This window comes from Scyliorhinus torazame, chromosome 11, assembly GCF_047496885.1.
Source record: "Scyliorhinus torazame isolate Kashiwa2021f chromosome 11, sScyTor2.1, whole genome shotgun sequence".
NCBI lineage: Eukaryota > Metazoa > Chordata > Chondrichthyes > Carcharhiniformes > Scyliorhinidae > Scyliorhinus > Scyliorhinus torazame.
The window spans coordinates 27,875,527-27,902,247 of NC_092717.1; the positions used below are offsets into that span (position 1 = coordinate 27,875,527).

A 26,721-nucleotide genomic window follows, 5' to 3' on the forward strand; every position below is an offset into this window, starting at 1 on the left:
CGATCCCGCGCATGCGCAGTCGGGGGCAGCCCGATCCCGCGCATGCGCAGTCGGGGGCAGCCCGATCCCGCGCATGCGCAGTCGGGGGCAGCCCGATCCCGCGCATGCGCAGTCGGGGGCAGCCCGATCCCGCGCATGCGCAGTCGGGGGCAGCCCGATCCCGCGCATGCGCAGTCGGGGGCAGCCCGATCCCGCGCATGCGCAGTCGGGGGCAGCCCGATCCCGCGCATGCGCAGTCGGGGGCAGCCCGATCCCGCGCATGCGCAGTCGGGGGCAGCCCGATCCCGCGCATGCGCAGTCGGGGGCAGCCCGATCCCGCGCATGCGCAGTCGGGGGCAGCCCGATCCCGCGCATGCGCAGTCGGGGGCAGCCCGATCCCGCGCATGCGCAGTCGGGGGCAGCCCGATCCCGCGCATGCGCAGTCGGGGGCAGCCCGATCCCGCGCATGCGCAGTCGGGGGCAGCCCGATCCCGCGCATGCGCAGTCGGGGGCAGCCCGATCCCGCGCATGCGCAGTCGGGGGCAGCCCGATCCCGCGCATGCGCAGTCGGGGGCAGCCCGATCCCGCGCATGCGCAGTCGGGGGCAGCCCGATCCCGCGCATGCGCAGTCGGGGGCAGCCCGATCCCGCGCATGCGCAGTCGGGGGCAGCCCGATCCCGCGCATGCGCAGTCGGGGGCAGCCCGATCCCGCGCATGCGCAGTCGGGGGCAGCCCGATCCCGCGCATGCGCAGTCGGGGGCAGCCCGATCCCGCGCATGCGCAGTCGGGGGCAGCCCGATCCCGCGCATGCGCAGTCGGGGGCAGCCCGATCCCGCGCATGCGCAGTCGGGGGCAGCCCGATCCCGCGCATGCGCAGTCGGGGGCAGCCCGATCCCGCGCATGCGCAGTCGGGGGCAGCCCGATCCCGCGCATGCGCAGTCGGGGGCAGCCCGATCCCGCGCATGCGCAGTCGGGGGCAGCCCGATCCCGCGCATGCGCAGTCGGGGGCAGCCCGATCCCGCGCATGCGCAGTCGGGGGCAGCCCGATCCCGCGCATGCGCAGTCGGGGGCAGCCCGATCCCGCGCATGCGCAGTCGGGGGCAGCCCGATCCCGCGCATGCGCAGTCGGGGGCAGCCCGATCCCGCGCATGCGAGGGGAACGTCTTACGCACGCCGGCCCCTCACCAACATGGAGCCAGTTTCTGGGACCGCGCGCGGAAGGAGGTAGGCCCGGTGGGGGCCAGCCCGCCGATCGGTGGGCCCCGATCGCGGGCCAGACCCCATCGGAGGCCACCCTGGTGAAGGAGCCCCCCCCACCCCACCCAAAAAGGCCGCCCCCCCCAGCGTTCCCGCAGAGTTCCCACCAGCAGCGACCAGGGGTGGACGGTGCTGGTGGGAACCTTTTGTGTCGTAGCGGCCGCTCGGCCCATCCGGCCAGAGAATCGCCGCTCGCCGGTTTTCCAAGCGGCCCGGTGCGAGTCGCGCGCCGCTGGTTTCTGGGGGGGGTGGGAGAATCACGTGTGGGGGTCGGGGCGGCGTGGCGCGATTCGCGCGACGCCCCGGCGATTCTCCCACCCGGCGTTTTGGTGGGGGGGGGGGGGGTGGGGGGAGGAGAATAGCACCCATGAAACTTATTTTTTTGGAGGGTGAAATGCACTGCAATTACAATGCAACTTATAAGTATGCAACTTATTCCACTAGAGGTGGTTTTCAAATTTGAGGGCTATTGTTGTAGGATCTGAAAATCACTGGTCAATTCTTAGTACTAGGTCAATATGACCAATTGTGAGAAATGCTTTATTTTTTTTAAATTTCTTCCATTTATGCAAAAGCTATTTCTGGAGTACTTAAAGCTAAAATGATTTGCTTGCAGGTCCTAATATCCCTGGCTAGTGGGCTCCCTTTGAAGTAAAACACAATTGGCAGTGATTTACTAAAACCTAACAGTGATTATGTTACTCCACTGATATGGATCAGTTTGCTATTTTGAATATGTTTCCATTTTCAATCTGAATAAATTAATTTTGGTTATAGCATTTGGCAGTTTCAACTGCATATGTTCAGGAATAGTAGCGTGTTTGGAATTCAAAATAGAATGGTGCAACTCAGCTTTTTATAGGTTATGACTTTTCGGTCTTGATCAGTGCAAATGTACAGAGCTGCCAGGTGGAAGCCAGGAATTTCCCTTGACAGGAGATCCACTTTTGGGTGTGTACCAGTAGTAAGTTAATGAGTGACATGAATGGAGGCTTGGGACTAGGTTTCCAGTTTGTTGATTGAGAAATGCGGTGTAAAAAAAAAACTTAGAAATGGAAAAGAGAACAACAAATTTTCAGCATGTTGTGCAGTGCATTATTACATCTCGAGTGACTTTGCAATTTCTTTTCAGTCACCCACCTCTGAATGTTTTGGAACAGGCCACAATTAAGCAGTGCGTGGTAGGACCAAACCATGCTGCATTTCTCCTAGAGGTAGCGTATATTTATTAAGAATGTCTATTAAATGATTACATCGATAATGCTTATCTAAAGTGATGACTTGGAAATTAATTTTCATTAATATTCCTTGAGGGATTAGAGAAACAAAAACAAATGACCATTTGAAAATGTCATTAAAATGAAGTTTGCTTGCAATGACAGGGCAATTGAAATAAGATCCAACTTTGGTGCATGATCATTTAACTTAAAATGAAATGTTTTGGGTAGCTTATATGCAATGTTATAAATTACTTTCCGCAATTAAGATGTGCTGGGGTAGTTTCTTTTCTGGTGTTGTGTGAAGCTTTTTGTGATTCTGTCACTTTTTCACTGTGCAATCAAATCATCCAGTACTTCCAAAACTTGGGCTGTTTATGCCACACCATTTATGTTGCACAGCAGCAGCAGCCAAGGCCATACCTGGGTATATACATTGTTCTGAAATTGCTGTTTGCCTTCCAGCACAGAGGTCGTTGGGAGCATCAAATACTGTCTTACTATGTTTCTCGGTGGCTGGCAAAACATAGAACATAGAAAATACAGCACAGAACAGGCCCTTCGGCCCACGATGTTGTGCCGAACCTTTGTCCTAGATTAATCATAGATTATCATTGAATTTACAGTGCAGAAGGAGGCCATTCGGCCCTTTGAGTCTGCACCGGCTCTTGGAACGAGCACTCTACCCAAACTCAACACCTCCACCCAACACCAAGGGCAATTTGGACATTAAGGGCAATTTATCATTGGCCAATTCACCTAACCCGCACATCTTTGGACTGTGGGAGGAAACTGGAGCACCCGGAGGAAACCCACGCAGACACGGGGAGGACGTGCAGACTCCGCACATACAGTGACCCAAGCCAGAATCGAACCTGGGACCCTGGAGCTGTGAAGCAATTGTGCTATCCACAATGCTACCGTGCTGCCCTTGAGAAAAAATAAATCTACACTATATCATTTTACCTTAATCCATGTACCTATCCAATAGCTGCTTGAAGGTCCCTAATGTTTCCGACTCAACTACTTCCACAGGCAGTGCATTCCATGCCCCCACTACTATCTGGGTAAAGAACCTACCTCTGATATCCCTCCTATATCTTCCACCTTTCACCTTAAATTTATGTCCCCTTGTAATGGTTTGTTCCACCCGGGGAAAAAGTCTCTGACTGTCTACTCTATCTATTCCCCTGATCATCTTATAAACCTCTATCAAGTCGCCCCTCATCCTTCTCCGTTCTAATGAGAAAAGGCCTAGCACCCTCAACCTTTCCTCGTAAGACCTACTCTCCATTCCAGGCAACATCCTGGTAAATCTTCTTTGCACCTTTTCCAAAGCTTCCACATCCTTCCTAAAATGAGGCGACCAAAACTGTACACAGTACTCCAAATGTGGCCTTACCAAAGTTTTGTACAGCTGCATCATCACCTCACGGCTCTTAAATTCAATCCCTCTGTTAATGAACGCGAGCACACCATAGGCCTTCTTCACAGCTCTATCCTCTTGAGTGGCAACTTTCAAAGATGTATGAACATAGATCCCAAGATCTCTCTGCTCCTCCACATTGCCAAGAACTCTACCGTTAACCCTGTATTCCGCATTCATATTTGTCCTTCCAAAATGGACAACCTCACACTTTTCAGGGTTAAACTCCATCTGCCACTTCTCAGCCCAGCTCTGCATCCTATCTATGTCTCTTTGCAGCCGACAACAGCCCTCACTATCCACAACTCCACCAATCTTCGTATCGTCTGCAAATTTACTGTCCTACCCTTCAACTCCCTCATCCAAGTCATTAATGAAAATCACAAACAGCAGAGAACCCAGAACTGATCCCTGCGGTACGCCACTGGTAACTGGGATCCAGGCTGAATATTTGCCATCCACCACCACTCTCTGACTTCTATCGGTTAGCCAGTTCGTTATCCAACTGGCCAAATTTCCCACTATCCCATGCCTCCTTACTTTCTGCATAAGCCTACCATGGGGAACTTTATCAAATGCCTTACTAAAATCCATGTACACTACATCCACTGCTTTACCTTCATCCACATGCTTGGTCACCTCCTCAAAGAATTCAATAAGACTTGTAAGGCAAGACCTACCCCTCACAAATCCGTGCTGACTATCCCTAATCAAGCAGTGTCTTTCCAGATGCTCAGAAATCCTATCCTTCAGTACCCTTTCCATTACTTTGCCTACCACCGAAGTAAGACTAACTGGCCTGTAATTCCCCGGGTTATCCCTAGTCCCTCTTTTGAACAGGGGCACGACATTCGCCACTCTCCAATCCCCTGGTACCACCCCTGTTGACAGTGAGGACGAAAAGATCATTGCCAACAGCTCTGCAATTTCATCTCTTGCTTCCCATAGAATCCTTGGATATATCCCGTCAGGCCCGGGGTACTTGTCTATCCTCAAGTTTTTCAAAATGCCCAACACATCTTCCTTCCTAACAAGTATTTCCTCGAGCTTACCAATCTGTTTCACACTGTCCTCTCCAACAATATTGCCCCTCTCATTTGTAAATACAGAAGAAAAGTACTCGTTCAAGACCTCTCCTATCTCTTCAGACTCAATACACAATCTCCCGCTACTGTCCTTGATCGGACCTACCCTCGCTCTAGTCATTCTCATATTTCTCACATGTGTAAAAGGCCTTGGGGTTTTCCTTGATCCTACCTGCCAAAGATTGTTCATGCCCTCTCTTAGCTCTCCTAATCCCTTTCTTCAGTTCCCTCCTGGCTATCTTGTATCCCTCCAATGCCCTGTCTGAACCTTGATTCCTCAGCCTTACATAAGTCACCTTTTTCCTCTTAACAAGACATTCAACCTCTCTTGTCAACCATGGTTCCCTCACTCGACCATCTCTTCCCTGCCTGACAGGGACATACATATCAAGGACACGTAGCACCTGTTCCTTGAACAAGTTCCACATTTCACTTGTGTCCTTCCCTGCCAGCCTATGTTCCCAACTTATGCACTTCAATTCTTGTCTGACAACATCGTATTTACCCTTCCCCCAATTGTAAACCTTGCCCTGTTGCACGTACCTATCCCTCTCCATTACTAAAGTGAAAGTCACAGAATTGTGGTCACTATCTCCAAAATGCTCCCCCACTAACAAATCTATCACTTGCCCTGGTTCATTACCCAGTACTAAATCCAATATTGCCCCTCCTCTGGTCGGACAATCTACAAAAATGAGGAAGCTGTATGTTTGATGGAAGTAATTGTGCTAACAATTTTTTCCCACCTTGATCTTTCCATGGCATATTTGTACAAAGAAGTTGCACTTCTTGTTTATAGGGGATTGCATATTCCACTGGAGTAGGGTTAAAATTAGAGCAAAAACTGGGTGGAGCCCATTACAATTTTTAGCATCCTGAGTACAAGCTCAAGAATATAGCTCATCCTAATATATACTGTTTCCTATTGCACTGCCCAACTGATCTTGATTTATTGGAATTGTTGCCTTCACTACCCTGCCGGGAAGATTTCTCCTGGTCTCCTTGACTCCTTCATATTTCTCATCTGCATGCTGCTGCCTTGGCAACATCATGGCTCCAGGAGTCTGCTGACCTTTCCAATGTCATGTTTCTTTGACTTGGTGATTATGCTCATGTAAAATACTAAGGAACATTTTATGACATTAAAATCGCTATATAATTACAAGTTCTATTGATCTTGACTGAAGAGATTCTCCTCTTGTCAGTCTTTGCACTTTCTTTTCAGCAGTTAATGTGGAAGTCTCATTGTCCTGCAATAGTTTAATTAAGTTTTCCTAATCTATCTTTCCAATGTTGCTTAGGTGAACAATCTGAATGATTTCTTTACAAGGGCGAAGAGCATCGGCCTTTTGATACAAGGGTTCAATCCTGTGGCCTTTCCCTACATCGCCTTTAGGGCGTTGATGTGTTCCGTGTATATTTTGATGGCCTTTACGGAAGTGGGACAGGAAACAGTAGTTAGGAAATAATGACTTTAGGATTGACCATCAATGACCACATCTCACCCCACCCCCAAATTGTTACGTTGATCACGGCTTTCTCTTTTGAATATTCTATCTTTGCATTTTTTTGCATTGCCATGCATGCGTGTTGTGCAAAAGGGGCCAACTTGTGAGCACTGCACAGTTGCTGCACAGCTACACGCTTGCAGCTTACAGGCACATTGCTGACCATCTGAAAGCACAAGACAACCGTGGGCGGTTTGTTGAGCATATTTTTGATTGCTCTCTGACTGCGATTGGGAATGGTTGCTATATGGATTGTTTGAAAGAAAAAAATGTCTTCTTTAAAACTGCTTGGGCCACCCTGGCTCTGTGCTGTTAAGATGATCCTCGGTGTACCAGGTTATTTTTGTTGTTGAAAAAAACACAAGGTTAATGTTGAGTGCAATTTTGTCATCTTTTGCATGTTGTGCAAGGGCAGAACTAAGGTCACCGCTAACATTTGTGCTTCAGTGCTCACTAACGTGGATAATTGTTTGAACAATGTTTAAATTTTTGATGCCAAGGAAACATGCCCCAACACATGTTGCATCCTTCTGAGGAGAGGAGCAGCTGTTTGAATTGGCAGCTCTTGAGTGCAATTGTAAGAGGGAGTGGAAAGAAATGGGAGACATTGACCAAGAATTACTTCAAGTGACAAGGAGAATCGATTGCCTCAGCTCGGTACTAATTATGCAACTTTGGAAATGTATATTCACATAGTTAAATATTCTGGGATTTATTTCCATAAAGTAGTTAAATCGCCTGGATTTATTTCCATAAACTAGTTAAATAGTTTGGATTTATTTCCATACACTGTGTACTCTCATCAATAAAAGCATGACAGGCTTCCTGCTGCACCACAAGTTTCACATTGGATAACTATTGCCTTCAAGATAAAAGTCCCTTTCGGATTGGGATTGCGGGTCAAAATAAAGAGAAAAAAACGCTGTTGCAAAGTCGTTCCTTTTTTTTTTTTAAAAAGTGGACTGATTTGGGGCATTGCACAGAGGATTAAGACAGTGCAATCTTCTGAGGAACAGAGGTCATGCTGCATTACACCTTCCAGCCAGTGATGGTTATAATTCAGACTTGAGTATGTTACATTTCTTTGTAAGTTGAGCGTTTGTTGATTGAAGGGGAATGAAGAAAAGCAGGTTGGGGGGGAGGGAGGGTGGAGCAGCAGGAAAGTCGGGCGTGATATAATGCAAAGCATATAGATGACCTGAGGAGTGAATCTGAAAGAAGTGAGATGGGCTGGCCGCGTATTTAGGTTTGAAAAGCACCAACTCCTTCCAAGTGTTTCCAAACAAGAGGTAGGAACAGTCTTTACATCAAAAAAAAAAATCTATTTTTGGCCATCTCCACTTAACTCCCTGACCGTGGGCCAGGAACAATATGAATGTTTTTGTTTAATTTGTCCAAGTCGGACTGACCCCTGTTTTTCACGGCCTAGAATGGGAAGTGTAATTTTCAAAAAATTTAATTTTTGGAGCAGTGACCAAGAGCAGCGAATATCTTTTAACACTACTATCAACTGCAGGGAAAATGTGACAGGAGGTTGTCCAACAAATGAAGGTACAGAAAACTTTAGCTCTTTCTCATCCTGAAAGCTACATTGAGAAATAAAAAGAACACCGATCCTAGGGCTTGAAATCTAGCTGTTGGAGTGTGGTACATCCAACATGTATAACTAGAAAATTTGTAATATTCAGAGATCATATTGGAAGAAACAACTAATCGAAGGAAAGTGAAAGTAGAGATAATTGCATTTGATGATAGAAAGGTGCAGGACGTAATTGCGATAACAAGTATATAAAACTAAGAATTTTAATAAAAATAATCTTCTTTTGGTAAATCGCCTAGTGATGTTTTTAGTGCTGCAATTGATTAACATACAATCCACATCAACCAAAGGATCAGTGAATTTTATTAGGACCTATTGTTCTGCCTCTTTGGAATATGATGATGGCGTATTGGAATCCTTGCATGACCTTAAGGAATGTACTTTTAAATTTTGTTTTGATAATGCAAACAGGTTAGATTTTTATTTATAAAATAAACTATTGACTTCACATTTAAAGTCAGAAGGCCGAGGGTAAGGATTATTTTGTGTTACGGGTTCCCAGGGGGGAGAAATGGATTACTTGTTACTTGAGCTTTGAAAAGTATTTTCATCTGTTGCAAGGAGTGTAGCTGCATGCACACAGGTTCCACAAGGAAGGTCCCATGTTAAAGTGAGGGCATGATGTTTTGTGTGATGAGACACCCAAGTGGATCAGTCCTTGGCACACTGATTTGAAGAATGGCCCGGTGGCACAGTGGTTAACGCAGCTGCCTCACAGCGCCAAGGACCTGGGTTCAATTCCAACCTCGGGTGACTGTGTGGAGTCTGCACGTCCTCCCAGTGTCTGCGTGGGTTCCATCGGGTGCTCCGGTTTGCTTCCACAGTCCACAGAGGTGCAGATTATGTGGGGTTGCAGGTATAGGGCTGGGGGGGGCGTGCCAAGGTAGGAAGGATGCTCTTTCAGAGGGCCGGTGCAGACTCGATGGGCCAAACAGCCTCCGTCTGCACTGTAGGGATTGAATAAGGCGGCTTTAGAGCATGGGTTCCCAAACCGTGGGTTGCAACCCCAGTGGTGTGTCTCAGTATGAGAATTTGGGGTTGAGAGTTCCGTGGCGGCTGTCAAGCCTGATCTGAGTTTTGACAGCTGTAAAGTCCCTTTTACATGTTCGGGTTTTTTTCTGTCAGTGGGCATGACTTAATAGTCTGTTCTGAGGCCTGATCTGCTGTAACCACAGCATGTTTTTAAAAAAAAAAAAGTGCATCTTTGCTTTTTTTAAGGGCAAACTGACTCCTTAACTAGCTTTTTTCCCTCCTCCTCACCAATTTTCACTCTGGGGGTCACAAAGTCAGAGGCATTAAAATGAGGTCACATTGGTCAAAAAGTTTGTTGAAACACTGGGTTAGAGGATCTTGCTCATGGCTCTATTAAAAGTTGGATTTCGAACAGTTAACTTATATTAGACTATTGACTGTCAAGTTTTATTATTTCTATGGTTGTTAATGGTATATTGTACTATCAAGATGATACTCAATCAATAACTCCAGAAGCGAGATTGGATGACAATTGAAGGCTTTATTGGACTAGATGTTTCCCCCAGCAGCTGCTAGGGAGACACAGACTCTTGTACTCTGCCTTACTGGGCAGAACCAGCAGGCAGGCTTCACCAATGGTCTTCATGCCACCGGTACCTCCCACACCAATGGTCTTACAGCCTCAACCTAGGTACTGTAATACCCCTAATACAGACTACCACATTCACCCCCTGTTTAAAAAAAAAGTCCGGTGGGGGTGGTGCTCTCGTGTCATACAGTGGTACAATGTTTTGCCTTATTACATTTCCCAACTATTTACAGTATTCATTTTACATGTCCATGTCAGAATGAAGCAATTAGTCGATCGGGGGCCCTGGTCGTCCTCTGTGATCGTCGCAGTTTCGGCGATGATGCAGGCACCGACCCGGGCATCCGTGACTCCGGGAGCATGACTTCGGCTTCTTCGGTAGCTTCGTCACCCCTGGATGGGACCAGTGGAAGAACCGATCAACCTGGAAAGGGGGCAGCCGTGAGGTGCGCTGGGGGGGGGGGGGGGGAGGAGATCCAGCGGGCGCCAGGTCCCATGGGGAGACCGTATCCTGCCGGCCATCGGGGTACGCCACGTAGGGTTGGCGTGAAGGAGGTGGACCCTCTCTACCAATGGGCCCGACCTGTGCGCCCGCACGTGTTTGCGGAGCAGAATGGGTCCAGGAGCTGCCAGCCATGTTGGGAGCAAGGTCCCGGAGGAGGACTTCCTAGGGAAGACCAGGAGATGTTCATGAGCTGTTTAATTTGTCGTGGTACACAGCAGTGAAGGATCTCCTGTCGGCGGGAGACTGGGAGATTCCTGGACCGTAGGGCCAGTAGGACGGTCTTCCACACCGTTCCGTTCTCCCTCTCTACCTGTCCGTTTCCCCGGGGGTTATAACTGGTCGTCCTGCTCGAGACGATGCCCTTGCTGAGCAGGAATTGACGCAGTTCGTCGCTCATGAAGGAGGACCCCCTATCGCTGTGTATGTAGGCGGGGAAACCGAACAGGGTAAAGATATTGTGGAGGGCTTTTATGACGGTGGCTGCGGTCATGTCGGGGCAGGGGATGGCGAATGGGAACCGGGAGTATTCGTCAATCACGTTCAGGAAGTATGTGTTGCGGTCGGTGGAGGGGAGGGGCCCTTTGAAGTCCATACTGAGACGTTCAAAGGGACGGGAACCTTTATCAGGTGCGCTTTCTCTGGCCTGTAGAAGTGTGGCTTGCACTCCGCACAGATTTGGCGGTCCTGACCTCCTCGAGGGAGTAGGGCAGGTTGCAGGTCTTAATAAAATAGAAGAACCGAGTGACCCCCGGGTGACAGTGGTCCTCGTGGAGGGCCCGGAGTCGGTCCACTTGTGCGTTGGCACATGTGCCGCGGGATAGGGCGTCAGGAGGCTTGTTTAGCTTCCCGGGACGATACAGGATCTCATAGTTGTAGATGGAGAGCTTGATCCTCCACCGTAAGTTCTTATCATTCTTTATCTTGCCCCGCTGTACATTGTTGAACATGAAAGCTACCGACCGTTGGTCAGTGAGGAGTGTGAATCTCCTGCCGGCCAGGTAATGCCTCCAGTGCCGCACAGCTTCTACTATGGCCTGGGCCTCCTTTTCCACGGAGGAATGACGGATTTCTGAAGCATGGAGGGTGCGTGAGAAGAAGGCCACGGGCCTGCCCGCTTGGTTAAGGGTGGCCACCAGAGCTACGTCGGATGCGTCTCTCTCGACTTGGAAGGGAAGGGATTCATCGATTGCGTGCATCGTGGCCTTTGCGATGTCCGCCTTTATGCGGCTGAAGGCCTGGCGGGCCTCTGCCGACGGGGAAAACTGAGGATTGGATTAGCGGGCGGGCCTTGTCCGCATAATTGGGGACCCACTGGGCGTAATATGAAAAAAATCCCAGGCAGCGTTTCAGGGCCTAAGAGCAGTGGGGGAGGGGAAACTCCATGAGGGGGCAATGTGTTCGGGATCTGGGCCTATGACTCCATCATGCACTACGTAGCGGAGGATGGCTAGACGGTAGGTGCTGAACACTCATTTGTCCTTGTTGTGGGTCAAGTTAAGGGTTTTTGCGGTATGGAGGAATTTGCGGAGGTTAGTGTCGTGGTCCTGCTGGTCATAGCCGCAGATGGTGACATTGTCGAGGTACGGAAACGTGGCCCTCAAACTGTACCGGTCAACCATTCGGTCCATTTCCCGTTGGAAGGCCGAGACTCCATTTGTACCCTTAGGAAGTGGTAGAGCCGCCCATCTGCTTCTAATGCAGTGTACTTGCGGTCGTCCGGGCAGATGGGGAGCTGGTGGTAGGCGGATTTGAGATCCACCGTGGAAAGGACCTTGTATTGTGCAATCTGATTGACCAAATCAGATATGCGGGGGAGAGAGTATGCGTCGAGCTGCGTATACCTGTTGATGGTCTGACTATAATCGATGACCATCCTGTGCTTCTCCCCGGTCTTCACAACCACTACTTGAGCTCGCCAGGGGCTGTTGCTAGCTTTGATTACACCTTCCTTCAGTAGCTTCTGGACTTCCGACCTAATGAAGGTCCGGTCCTGGGCACTGTACCATCTGTTCCTGGTGGCGACGGGTTTGCAATCCCGGGTGAGGTTTGCAAAAAGGGAAGGCGGGTCGACCTTGAGGGTTGCAAGGCTGCAGACAGTGAAGGGGGTATAGTGTCGCTGAATTTAAAAGTTAAGCTCTGGAGGTTGCATTGGAAGTCCAACCCCAGGAGTGTGGCAGCGCAGAGGTGAGGGAGGACGTAAAGTCAGTAATTTTAAAATTCTCTTCCCTGGACCGTGAGGTTCGCTACGCAGAACCTCTTGATCTCTACAGTGAGACCTGGAGGCCAGGGAGATTTTTTGGTTAACTGGGTGTATGGGAAGAGAACAGCGCCTTAACGTGTTGGGGTGTATGAAGCTCTCTGTGCTCCCGGAGTCGATCAGGCAGGATGTTTTGCGCCTGTTGATGAGTACGGTCGTCGTCGCAGTCGAGAGTGCTCAGGGCCAAGACTGGTCCATGGTCACTGAGGCAAGTCGTGGTACAAATTGGAGATTTCACTCGGGCGGTGTGTGGTCATCCGAATCGGGGTCCTGAGACTCCAGCCAAGATGGCGGCGCCCATGGATTGCACATGGCTGGGGGTGGGCAAGATAGCGGCACCCACGCACCGCACGTGGTCCCTGGGGAACAAGATGGCGGCACCCGGGGCCCGCACATGGCTGGGGAAAAAGAAGATGGCGGCGCCCGCGACCCGCACATGGCCCGTGGAGAGAGTTGTAGTGACGGCCCTGGAGACAGCGGTGACTGCCCGGGCCTGGCATACTGCCACAAAATGACCCCTTTTGCCACAACCTTTGCAGGTGGAGGAGCGGGCCGGGCAGCGCTGCCGGGGGAGCTTGGAATACCCGCAAAAATAACAGCCCCCCCCCCCCCGGTAGCCGCGCGGCACAAGCTTGTGGGGCGTGCATCGGGGTCGGCCGCGGGTGGTTTCCACGCTGCCCAAGGGGCTGCCGCGCGGTCGGTAACGTACGCGTGGGTGTTTCGGGAGGCCATGTCCAGGGAGCTAGTAAGGGCCCGTGCTGCCTTGAGGCCTAGTGTCTCTTTCTCCAGCAGCCGCTGACGGATTTCGGAGGACAGCATACCTGCAACGAATGCGTCCTGGATTAAAAGTTCTGTGTGGTCGCTGGCTGAAACTTGAGGGCAGTCACCGTTCCTACCCAGTACCAGGAGCGCGCGGTAGAATTCATCCAGTGATTCCCCTGGGATTTGTCGCCTTGTCGCTAGCAGATGCCGGGCGTAAACCTGGTTTACTGTGCAAACGTAGTGTCCTTTCAACAGGGCCATTGTGGCCTCAATCGTCCGCATCCTCAATGAGGGTGTAGATCTCTGGACTCGCCCTCGAGTGGAGAACTTGCAGTTTCTGGTCCTCCGTGGGTGCAGTCGTGGCCGTCCTGAGGTACCCTTTGAAGCACGCCAGCCAGTGTTTAAAGGTTGCCGCTGAGTTTGCTGCGTGGGTGCTGAGGTACAGACACTCCGGCTTGATTCGGAACTCCATTCTTTAAGAACTAGTCCAATAAATTGATGCTCGATCAATAACTCCAGGAGCGAGATTGGATGACAAGTGAAGGCTTTATTGGACTAGATGTTTCCCCCAGCAGCGCAGGTACAGAATGCGGCTGCTAGGGAGACACAGACTCTTATACGCCACCTTACTGGGTGGAACCAGAAGGCAGGCTTCACCAATGGTCTTCATGCTTCGGTACCTCCCACACCAATGGTCTTACAGCCTCAACCTCGGTACCGTAATACCCCTAATACAGACTACCACACAAGGTTAAGGGTACACTGGTGAAGGGCATTGATTACCTTGAGTACATAAAGACTGCATTGGTTAGGGATGAGGCAGGCATTTGTAATCTTGAATTTTGCAAATAAATCTAGTATCAAGTAAAAGGTTTAACGTCTGTTTTCCGAGTTCATCCGGCTTCTGAATGAGTTAGCAGTGGTACCAGGGTGGCAGGAAATACATGAATTCATTTTTAAAATGTGAATTAAACTACTTGAGAGTGCTTTTCGACCTGCCTTCAAGAAACCGGAGCATACAACTGTAAGATGTAGGAACAGTATTCGGCCACTCAGCCCATCAAGTCTGCTCCTTCATTCAATGAAGTCATGGCTGATCTGATCCTCAAATTCTAGTTTCCTACCATATTGCCGTAACCCTTGATTCCCTTGCTGATTAAAAATCTGTCTATCTCAGCCTTGAACATGCTTAATGACTCGGCCTCTACAGTTCTTTTGCAGTGAAGAATTCCACAGACTCGCTACCCACTGAAAGAAGAAATTCCTTCTTGTCTCTATCTTAAATGGACAACCCCATATTCTGTGATTATGCCCTCTGGTCCTAGACTCGACCACAAGAGGAAACATCCTTTCATCATTTACCCTGTCAAGCCCCCTAAGAATCCATATGTCTCAATAAGGTCACCTTTCATTCTTCTAAACGAATACAAGCCTAATCTACTTAACCTCTTGTAAGCAAATCCCTCCATACCCAGCATCAACTGAGTGAACCTTCTCTGGACTACCGCCACTGCCAGTATATCTTTTCTTGGATAAGGGGACCAAAACTGTAGACCGCATTCACAGAATCATAGAAATGTTACAGCACAGAAGGAGGCCATTCAGCCCATCCTGTTTGTGTCAGTTAGATGTGGTTTAACTAGTGTCTTGTACAGTTTTAGCAGGACTTCCCTATCCCCATTCCCTTTGCAATAAAGGCTAACATTTAAATTTGCCTTCCCTATTACATGCTAGCTTTTTGTGATGTTTGCACGAGGACTCGGATCCCCAAATCCCTCTGTGCTGCAGTTTCTGCAGTCTTTCTCCATTTAAATAATATTCAGGTCCTTTGTTCTTCCTACCAAAGTGCATAACTGCACAGTTTCCTACCTTATCAAATGATTTTTGGAAATCCACGTGTATTTCATCTATTGGTTCCCCTTCATTTATCCGGCTCATTACCACCTCCAAGAACTCTAATAAATTTTTCAGTTATGATTTTCTCTTCATGCCGACTGCTTGATTATATTATGCATTTTTAAATACTCTGCTCTTGCATCCTTTATAATGGCCTCTAACATTCTCAAAATGACAGAAGTTAAGCTAACTTGCCTATAGTTACATTTTGTCTCCCTCTTTTTTTTTTTAATAAAGGTGTTATGTGGCAGCTTTCCAATCGCTGAGACTTTTCCATAATTTACAGATTCTTGGAAGATTATTATCAGCGCAACCACTATCTCTGTAGCTACCTCCTTTAATATCCTAGGATGCAGCCTATCAGGTCCAGGGGACTTGTCGGCCTTTAGCCCCATTAATTTCCCTAGTACTTTTTCCTAATGTTATTAGCGTCTTCCACCGTGAAGACAGACTCGCGTATATGATTCTACTTGAAGGTGTATATATAGCAAAGGGGGTTTGTTGCGTTTCCTGGGTGAGCACTGCAGTTTTACTAGATATTGGGCAGTAAAAATGCACCTGGAGTTATGGAGGACATGAAGTTTACTTAAACAATTGACAGTGAATCCCTTCTGTATGATGCACAATTTCTCAAATTGCATATTTTAACTAATGTGTAGTTTCTTGATGACTGCATTGAGATTGTAATTTTCAAGGGCTTCGGCTGTAAGTGAAGCATATCTTCTTGAATACTGGCATATCTGCATTCCTTTTACTGCCACAGTTCATGGTTTAGAGCTTAAATGTTAATATTTAACCTAGGAGAATTCTTATTAATCCTATATCTTGTAAATAATTTATCATCTGGCAGTATCTTTCCACACATGGCTTGCTTTAACTTGAAGAGAAAGACAAAAGAGGAGCAGTGTGGCATGCAATGAGAGAAAGGAAAGAAGGGAGCAATAATTTTGGACAATTATCTAAAAATGTAGTGTCACAGAGGGAGCAGGGGTTAAGCATTGGCACATCTGGAAGTGTCAGAAGAATGGGGAATGCAGTTGTTCAATGTGTCTCAGCAAGATATTTGAATATTATAGGGACATCAGAGCTTAACCTAAACCTATTCTCTTTTGATTTCCAACCATGCGCACCTCCCTGTGGTGGTATTTTGAGGCCATATTTTCACCTCTTTCCCCCACTTACTTGAGATGCGGATGGTGAGCAAATCTGTTCACCGATTCCAGGTGTCGTCTAACGAGTGCCTTGTATAGTTTTAGATGGACATCCCAATTTTTATACTCCATTCCCTTTTAAATAAAGGCCAGCATTCAACTTGCCTTCCCTATTAACTGCTGAACATGCATGCTAGCTTTTTGTGAATTATGCACAAGGACTTCCAATTTCCTCTGTGCTGCAGCTTTCTGCAGTCTTTCTCCATTTAAATAACTTCACACTTTCCTACATTCTATTGCATCACACTTTCCTACATTATATTGCATCTACCAAGTTTTTGCCCATTCACTTAATGTGTCTATATCCCTCTGAAGACTGCCATTCTCACCACTTTCCTTCCCACCTATTTTTGTGTACCTTTCCTACCGCTTGGCAGAAATTAAAGACCGAGGGAGAGTTTGGTTGTCTTGTTTAGTGCATTCCTTCCACTGTTGAATATACTTAGCATAGCTCTTCAATGGACAGAGATGAACTTGGAAGTATTTTGTTTTTAATTTAAGGCTCTAGTGTTGATGAACCAATATCTGGTTCAGCTCTGCTGAACCAATATCTGTGGATTTTCACTGACCTAGATAACTACTGTGTGTAGGATATTTCATATGGGAACAGAACAAATTTTGTCCTGGAAATCATTAGATTTTTATTTTGCACTCGGGCTGGCAGAAGTTATAGGTGAGCTTCAGTTGTTTTTTGCCATTGTTTCTTCAAACCAACTCTTAAATGTGTGCTTGGAAAATTTACTTCACTTGCGCAGTGTCAATTTATCCATTCATGTATAGAGCCAGAAAGGGTTCGATAGCAAATTTTGACTGTTGCTGCACTTCCAAGTATTGCTTTAGTTTTCACATCGAAAGATGCCACACTATGCCAAGAAACACTCCACCTGAAAATACTGGATTACAAGATCTGCAATCTCTTAACTGATAGTGAAAATGTTTTTAATGTGATTTGATATGCAGCCTGAACATCGATTAGACTCTGAATTACCTTGAACACAATTTGTAATATTAAATTTACCATAATAGAATTGATTTTCCATTATGTGCTATAACCACTTCTATTTTAATAGCCTATGATCCAGTGTAGTCTGAGCAATGTATGAGAGATCTGCATGCATACATTAAAAAAATGCATATAATAGAAATGCATCCAAGTACTCATTCTGCCTCTTAACTATGGGGGAAGCACCTTCCCCCTGTGCAATCAGTGTCAAATAGAGAATATCAAGACGGACAACAATTTGTCATACAGGGCTGCCTTTTTGTTGTGGGTTGAGCTGGAGTTTTGTGAATTCTTTATTTGAGTTTATGAGCAGCAGTAAGATTGACAGAATTGAGGCCACTGCAACTGTGAAGCTTCATTTAGAGCCATTGAGAATTGAGGGCCTGCCGTACAATGTTACCTGAGGCAGCAAAAGACCTGCTGTGGGATCAGTTGCCCAAGTTTTGTTCTAAAGCTGTTGTTTTCTCTAGAGGGAGAAGAACATGTGAATGAAAAGTCTCAACGTATGAATTAGGAGCAGGAGTAGGCCTCGAGCGAGCTTCACGACTCCGTAAGATCATGGCCAATCTGAATGTGACATCAGTGTCACCATCCTGCCTACTCCCTAAACCTTTTATTAGTCAAGAATTTATCTTTCTCCAACTTCACTATATTCTATCACTCCTTCGGAAAGAGTTCCACAAACTCATGACCCTCAGAAAATAGGTTTGAAAGGATTGAATTCAAGCCTGCAACACCCATGTATTTTTTACTATAAAAATCAACAAAATGAGATTGTATTGAAGTCCATCCACGTTTTGGGCAAACATTTAAGGAATGTAAGTAATTTACATGAATTACACATTCCAAAAAACCATGTGAGCAAGCTTTTTTTTTTCTAGTTATCCTCTGAAAGTTGCCCCCTCCCGACACCTAAAGTGAGATAATATCAAACGCAAGGTGAGGGAGATGGATTGAACAGTGGATTTCATACAGGTGACATTTCACTTTGGTTCAAATTTAGCCAGCAGTAAAAAAAAAAAAATCTTGGTCAGCTGATGAGCATGATATGAATTTAGGTGATCTTCCATTCAGTTTCTTATGATAAAGAGTTTGTGACAGAAACGGCCTATAATTACTAAACTGACAATCTTATTTGGGCTAGAAGATGGCTCTGGAGAAAAACAAAAATGTAATTTGCGTGTTATGTAGGAGTATACAACTCACGGTCCTCGCAGTATGCCCCCCACCCTCTCAATTAGTCCTCAACCAAGGCAATTCATTCCTGTATGTGTTTGGTTTCTGAATTGGTTGGCCTAGTGAGACTTTTATGGATTTGGAGACATGGAAAGTTATGTTTTTATGACTGTTCCCCTGTTCTCAAATAAATTCTCGACCAGTACTAAAATCTCTTATCACTACCTTGGTATATATGCATTTTAATTCAAATCAATTTAAACTTTATAAATGCACTCTGGTGCTCTTATATATTCAATCAAGTGACCCACAAGAAACAAAATATTCTGCATACCTGTGCTGTTATATTAGTTTGAGGACTGAAGCATGTTGAAGTAAATGCTTTACTCTGCATCAAACTGCTATATGTGAAATGGGAAGTATGCCCTTCTCCTATGCTGACGACTCTCATCTTTATTTGGGCCCAAAATTCAGATTGAAATAACTTGCCCTATAGCCGTAACTATCATCGGGTCTAACATGAATTATATTGGTATAATGTCTTGGTGAAAAAACTGGTAATGTGAGAGTAACTTAATGCTGCAGAAAACAAATTAAGTTTTGGTATATTAATGGTATAATAGATTATCCAACCGCTCGGTGATTGGCTAAAAATGCACATCCTTAAAATTGATTATTTAAAAAGGTGTATTAATCAGAATCTTTGCTTTCTGGTTCAATCATTTTAAGTTGCATTTTTCTGAGGCAAGGTCTGCGGTTTTGGTATAGAACTGCTGAAGGTGCTGGAAGTCTGGTAATTCTAATGTTAATGTACTACATACATTGAATCTAAATAACTGGTTTGTAATTATTTGACTAACTACATTAATGATTCACTCATTTTCCCTTTAAGTGAAAACCTTGGCTTTCATTAGTATGTGTACTCATAATTGATGGCTTTTATTTTTAGCCATTACAGACATCACTTGAATTTCTAAACCTTTTTAATGGTAATTCATGCTGGTACCTTTTCTTTTGCAACTTCCCACCCTGCCCACAACCCCACTCTCTCTCTCTCTCTCTCCAAACGTCCCAGGATGGCCGCATCTGTAGAATTAGTTTTGCTGTTCAACCGGACAGGTTGGAGCTGGGAAAACCAGATACTAGCGATGGGTAAGTGTTTGTTTCTGCTGTTAATTTCTGCGATATACTTAATTTTTCAGTTTATCTTTTTAAGGTGTGTATTCAAATGTCTAATTCTTTGCGCGTGCAAATTCAATTACATTTTTGATGCCGATACTAGTAATTGTTGCATGCAAATATAAACATTGAAGGGGAGCCCAATAGTGGGTAGCTTTTGTGTTCTGTACAAAGCTTTGCAGATGAACTCGATATTTATTCTTTTTATTTAATTGAGCAGCATCAAATTGCAATATAATCTGGCTACAAAAGTGTGATGTAGTGTTCTATTTATTCAAATTGCTGTGCTTTGATTTAAGATGAGTTTTCTGGTCAGCTTTGTGCTTTTTATCATGTTTGTTGTCGAAATAAATTAGGTGATGCATTTTGACTAAAGTTATTTGATAAAAGTATGCCATCTGCTTCAATATGTAACTGCACATTGCAGCAGTCGTGTCTGCTTTAAACTTTAGTCATGATCTATTGAAACATGTCCAGCAGTCTTGTGTGCATCTATTACAGATGCTGAGATATTAAAGATGGATTTCTCTGCCACACATATGGCTGCACATGCTGGTGATGGTATTGTCCTCCAATATCTCTGGAACTGATGAGGTTTTGTCTTTTGATCTGTGAAAATTAAGCATAACAAAAGTTGTGTATGCTGTGTTTTTGAAGGTTGCTTTTTCTGTGGACAAGTTTCAGTCTTCAAAAAAAAGCTAAATAATGAATGTTTAAAAATAAAAATTAAGTTCACTATAAATTAAGACTTGTGAAGGAATCATGGTAACATGAGAAAACCGCAACCATGCTGATGAAAAAATTTCTGGCAATGAATATATTTTTTTATTGACGGGTATTTGAATTAAAGCGTGAAACACAAGTTAAAATGTTTTACAATCCATATTGTCCAGTTTACTTGTTTAAAAGTGTAATTTAATGAGTTATTCCAAATTTTTATTTTAGTTTACAACTGAGCTGGAATGAAAGAAAACTTTCCACTTCAGTACAAAGGCAGAATTTGTTTTCATATCTTAACTTTTTTAAATTGGGCAGCGGGCCACAAAAAGTAGTAAAACATTATAAACGTTTTGAGTGCTAAAAATTGCCCAAGGGTGTTGCTCTGGCTGGTCTTTGACCAGTTATAGCAAATGTAAAGTCCCTGAGCTGCAAGGCTTGGGATACCTGTGTTGTAACCCATCTCCCATCTTTGTTTCCAGTTCAAAGTTGAGCAGTGGTTCAGGCACAGGAAGGACTTCCAGGCCAGGCAGGAGTAGTGATTCCCCATGGTTTCTGTCTGGTTCTGATACTCTGGGCAGACTGGCAGGCAACCCCCTTGGGTAAGTTTTGGCAGGGTTCCAGGTCAACATGACCTATAAGTCAACCCATGTGCCAAAGAAATGTGCTTTACTAGGGTGGTTGAAAATTGTTTTGAAAACTGCTTGCTGTAAATTTTAGCTGTTATTTATAGCGCATGTCATTGATGCATTCAGGAATGTGACTTATCATTCCTCACAGCTAAAATGGGATGCTTGGTTTCCTCTTGTGTATGGGCTTTCTGCTGCTAAATGTTACTAGTGTACATTACCAATTACTTGTTAACAATTCAGTTGGAGATGTAGTGGCAATGAAGTGGTACTTGCACAAGCATATTCTTTTGAATTCATGAATGGGGCTCTGGTGATTGCTTTTCTAACACTGCCACACACTGTAGAAGATTTGCAGAGCAATAAATGTTTTATGCTGTTCATGTGCAAACAGATGACTTGAAGTGTTTAGTGTGCATCCATTAACAATTCCAGCTGTGAAGCATTGTAAATGATCTGTGAAATGGGATTTAACATGACTTAAAATAATGGGCATACTTGTCAATGACACAGTCCTCTGAAAATTTCAACTACCAAAATCTACCATAATTTTGAACAGTAGAAAAATATTGGGATCCTGCCACATTAGTACACATCTGTAAAGGAAAGTATTTACTGAGTCTTTCTAACTAAAGTTGGGTGCTATATGATGTGGTTTTGCAGACTCTCAGCCACTACATTATACATTTTATTATTATGTGGAACCTTGGATGTGCACATGAATATTTCCAAAACTGAAACCAGAATTCTTTAGCAAAAACAGTCATACATAGGTTTACTGTAGATGTATGTGCGCATTTGGAATATACACCAAGGGTGGCCTTGATCTCTTCCCCCCCCCCCCCCCCCCAATTCCCCATTTTTAGATGGATAATCAAGATTTCTCCTCCATCCTAAAGAATCTGCTCCTTGAGATGTAGCTGAATATTTGCATTGCAAAATCTGCGTATCTTGGCAGGACACCATATAGAACTATAGTTAGCCAGTACTTTAATTCCACAATACTGTCTCTATCTTCTAGGTTTTCTTCACCCTGCTGACAGCTGTATTATTTTGTTGTCCAATTTTTCATTACCAATTTTCACTGACTGATGTACATTGTTAAGTAACAGATTTTGACCAAAGTTCCCCATTATTTAATGCATGTTTGAATTTCATATCTGCAGTTAATTTGTCCAGGCTAAGAAATGCACTTGTTCGAAGCTGCGAATGGCTGATGCATTATTTTAACCCTTCTGCCGTTTGCCATTTAAAAGCTTTGAAGCTTCTGAGTAAATTATTGCGCATAAAATGCTCCTGGAGAAATTATAAAGGCGGTGTTTGTTATAATCTCTCGTGTTCACAGGTTTCTTGTCTGAATCTTCGTTTTCACCCCTTTCTAATTCCAATTATATTAGTTCAACTAACTTAGACTTCATGAATTGCACACTCAGGAGCCGTTGGAGTTCTGGAGTGAGTGGTGGGGCCTCTGGGAGATCATCAACAGGGGCACGAGATTCAAGGAGGCAGACTAGAGTGATACGTACTGGTCGTGATCGAGGATCTGGACTTTTGGGAAGTCAGCCACAGCCAGTTATACCGGCATCAGTCATTCCAGAGGAACTTATCTCTCAGGTAATGCGACAGCGGCTGCTAGGGAAAGGGAATTAATTTCACTGGGCCAAGCAAAGATTTGAATTCATTTGAAACAATTACATTGGGTTGGCACTGACATTTCCTCTGTTTTCTTGTGTGCATACTATTTGGTGGACTGCACAGTTCCTTCCACGTTGCTGTTCATCCATGTAACTTAGAGGGAACTTTAGTGGGCATGGAGAGATTTTGGTGAATGAGACGCGAACTTGAATGAGAAGCGATTGGGACAGAATGAAAAAAGATTGGTCTAATTTGAAACTTTAAGCCAAAAAGTTTAAAGATATGATATTGAGCATAAAATTCCACATGGTAGAAGCATGATCATAAAATCCCGACAGTGCAGAAGGCGGCCATTCGGCCCATCGAGTGCACCGACCCTCTGAAAGAGCACCCTACCCAGGCCCCAGACCTATCCCTGCAAGCCCCCACCTAACCACATCTTTGGACAATAAGGGGCGATTTTGCATGGGGGGAAGAACGTGCAAACTCCACAGACAGTCGCCCAAGGCCGAATTGAACCCGGGTTTCTGGCAGTGCTCACCACATTGCAAGTTTGTAATTATAACTCCTTACTAATGGTGATGCTTGATAACTAAATTGAAACAATGAATAAGAAAATTGTGCACAATGCCAAATAATTGTCAATATTGTTAAAACTTTGCAATTAAGTTTGGGATTTTAAACCGTGTGTATTTGTGCACATATATTATAATGAGCTGAGCACTGAGATTTGTAAATTGGCTCACCCAAGAATTCTTTTGTAATTTTGGATTCAATTATTGTGAGTTCGGATTGAAATTCTATTAAGGATACAAAATGCCCCTTGGTGTAATCTATTTTCTCCATAAAATCTATTGCTATGCAACTGGTGTGTCTGTCATTGATCTAATTTATTTGCAACATGTAATCTGTTTTATAACAATTGGCATGTGCAAAAACTTTCAACCCAATGCATGTGCAAACAAGAGACAAAAGGTGTGCATAGTTCAGATCCCTTTTGGGTTTCTGAATGTTGCCCCTTGCCGAACTTTTAATTTTCTTTGTTTCCCTCGTAAAGGATTGTGGCAAGGACAGCTTGTTTGTAACCGTCTGGTCAGTGTTGCTGACACCTACTGACTGATTTTATATTTTCCTGGTGATGCCCAAAATTTTAAATACATTTGGGAAGTTTAGTTTTTATTTAATAAGAAATATCCTTGCAGGTGAAAGAATACCTTGATTGTATAAGTATCTATTAAACTGTGCCTGTGGCGTTTGCTCACTATTTTCCCCCTCACGTTGGTAAAACTGCTGCCACCTGAGCTCCAGTCCCCAGGTGGACAAGCCCCCTCTGAATAGTACATAAGTCACTTTTCAAAGCAGTTCGGTATTAGATACATGCTCAGGCAATATCATTTAATGACCCTTCTCCAATCCTAAGTCAGAAGATTTACCTTCCACCTCAAAGGCCCGAGTGCACAGTCCGGCTGAGACCTGACTGAACGACTAAGGGAGTGTTGCACTCCGGGTGGTGCTATCGTTTGGATGAGACGGTTAAAGCATTGCCCAAACAGGTGTATGTGAAAGATTCCATGGCATTATATGAAGAGGAAGTGGAAAGCTCATCCTGGTAACTTGGTCAATAATTTAATGGTATGAGTCTAAATGCTAATTTGCTTGTTGATGCTGTTGGCTCTGCCTGTGGCTCCGCCTCTCTGAGGAGGTATATAACCGGCCGAACTGAGACAGGCTCTCAGTGCGGGAGAAGCTACAGGTTGGCACACATCTAGTTGATTAAAGCCACTGTTCTTTGGTACAAACTGTCTCGACTGAATTGATGGTCATCAAAGCATCTCACTGAAGTGTAGTCAATAGCTATGGAACACTAGGCAAAAGAAGATTGCTTAATCAAAGGACTGGGTTGTAAAAAAATAAATAAATAAAAAGTTCATAGAAATCGAGGTGGGGGTGAGGATTTCCAGAGCTTTGGGGCCAAATCGCCTCAGGGCACAGCAACCATTGGTGGAGGGAGAGGGTTGCATCAAAGACCATGGTTAGTGAAATGGAGAGTTGAGTGGGGAGCTGAAAGGGATATGCTTGGACCAGGCTGAAGCAAAAACAAAACAAAACAGGAATTAGAAACTTTGAGGTTTTGAAGTACCAGAAACCAATGAGGATAGTTACAGCCATGTTTCAAATTAACTGAAATATGGACACTTGGCAAGGAATACTTGTAGTCCCACCCAGAAATTCTGACAGCACGGATGAGGGCTTCGACAAGAGGTAGCTGGAGATGAGTAATGTTAGGAAATGGAGAGAGGGGGATTTGGGTGAGGGCGCGGAGAAAGAGGGAAGAAAGTGGAAGGGGGGTGAAGTTCAGTCAAATAGCTAGAGGTTGGCATCATTTCACCTTCCATTTTCAACTCTCCTGTAATGATCATTCCTTGTGTGAGGAGGTTAGTGACTGATGGGCAATTTGACCACAAGAGACTTTCAAGAAGGGATTTTTCATCAATAGAATCAGGAGTAGTTGAAATTCTTTGCCACAAGCTTAGAAAACAACATCGCAGGGGATTGATCCTGTGATATTTCTGGTATGTATGGTTGTTTCACTCCACATTTTAAATTTACCAGCTGAGATACTTGAGACAAATAAACGTTTAATAAATGCTGAACTGTAATGTGTTGATTACAACTTCTAAATACCAGGATGGTTCACTTACTGTATTTAAACTTGGGCATTTTTTTCATGAGTACATTAGTCAATATGTAATATATACAAATAGGTATACCTAGAACAAAACAAAAACAAAAACTTTGGTCAATAATTAATCTTGAAACCAACATTAATGTAATAGCTTATCTGATTAGTATCATTTCCATCTGTCTGCAAATTGGCGGATGTATTTCTTTACAACAATGTGGTAGCGTTCCATCTCAAAGCTCCATGATGGTCAGCTCTGTGTTTAAGAATTGTCTGGTGCGACTTGAGAGCTCCACTCTGGCTTGGCAATCTCTGCCATATTGACTGCAGAGGAAGACAGTGGGCCGAGAAGGTGCATGATTCACTGCCTGTTTTCTTTGGACCCTCATCTCAGCCATCAGAGCTTTCCATTTCTGTTCGCCTCTTCCATTGCCCTTCCAAATAGTCAGCCTCCAGATATCACGGCATCAACGACTGTCTCCCAATTGTCAGTGTCACTGTCCACCATCTTCATATCTCGCTTTCAACAATCTATGTAACAGTGATATTGATGCCAAGGAGGTTGTGACCCAGAGGCCAATTCACTGTACAGAAGGTCTTTGAATGGATGATGGCCGTATCCCTATTCAACATGTCCAAGACAGCGCAGATGTCGTTGACTTAGCACTTAATGTATCCTGGTGGAATTACCATGGTCCAAGATCTTGGAGTTGGTGACCTCATCTTGCTAGGAGATGCCGAAGATATGTCTAAGACAGTGAAATTTGTCCTGCCTTGTATATGTTCTCCTAATCTCATACCGTTGAGGGGTGTACTGAGGACACAGGCTTGGTAGACTTGCAGTTTGGTGTTCTCAGTCAGGTTGCTGTTCCACACACTTTGTTCACTCGGGGAATACAGCGGCAGCTTTTGCAAAGCATGTGTTGATTTCAGCATCAAGCCAGAATGCAGGTGATTGCGGAGCCTGGATATGTGAATCGATCAACAACCTTCAGCGTCACGTTGTAAATGCTGATAGATATGGTGATACGGCAGCACTCTGGATCAAGCCATTTAGCTTCCTGTTGATGGTCAAACTGAACACTTTGCATGTGTGATGTGATAAAATATGCCCATTTGATGCTGCACGTGTTGCTTTGTTATGGCACGTAGGTGCGGCACTGTTAGTGCAGTGCAACTCGTCTTGGATCTTAGCAAGCAAGGCTGAACAATTCTGTGATGTAATCGACACCCTCTGCAGACAACCTGACAGCAGCAAAGAGAAGAATATGCTAAAGAGTTTCGGTGCCAGAATATAATCCTATTTGACCCACTGTGGATCTCAAAGTTTCTAATGTCGTGCGTCATATCTGACCGTACCCATATCATGGAAAAAGGAGAGTATATTGAACAGCTTTGGTTGACAACCAATCTTCCAGCAACTTAAATAGACTGC

At 45.1% G+C, this 26,721-nt stretch overlaps 1 protein-coding gene across 8 annotated transcripts in view; it reads left to right on the top strand.

Moving 5' to 3' along the window:
* ubr5 (ubiquitin protein ligase E3 component n-recognin 5) overlaps nucleotides 1–26,721 on the top strand; it is a 184,708-nt gene that overhangs the window by 30,851 nt on the left and 127,136 nt on the right. For 7 of the 8 annotated variants that reach the window (XM_072467077.1, XM_072467078.1, XM_072467079.1 and 4 more), the window contains exons 3-6: nucleotides 2,369–2,450; nucleotides 19,519–19,595; nucleotides 20,822–20,941; nucleotides 22,402–22,582. In XM_072467077.1, the coding sequence (XP_072323178.1) occupies nucleotides 2,369–2,450; nucleotides 19,519–19,595; nucleotides 20,822–20,941; nucleotides 22,402–22,582 (460 nt within the window). The remainder of the gene's footprint in view (nucleotides 1–2,368; nucleotides 2,451–19,518; nucleotides 19,596–20,821; nucleotides 20,942–22,401; nucleotides 22,583–26,721) is intronic. The other variant, XM_072467081.1, reaches the window with a different exon arrangement.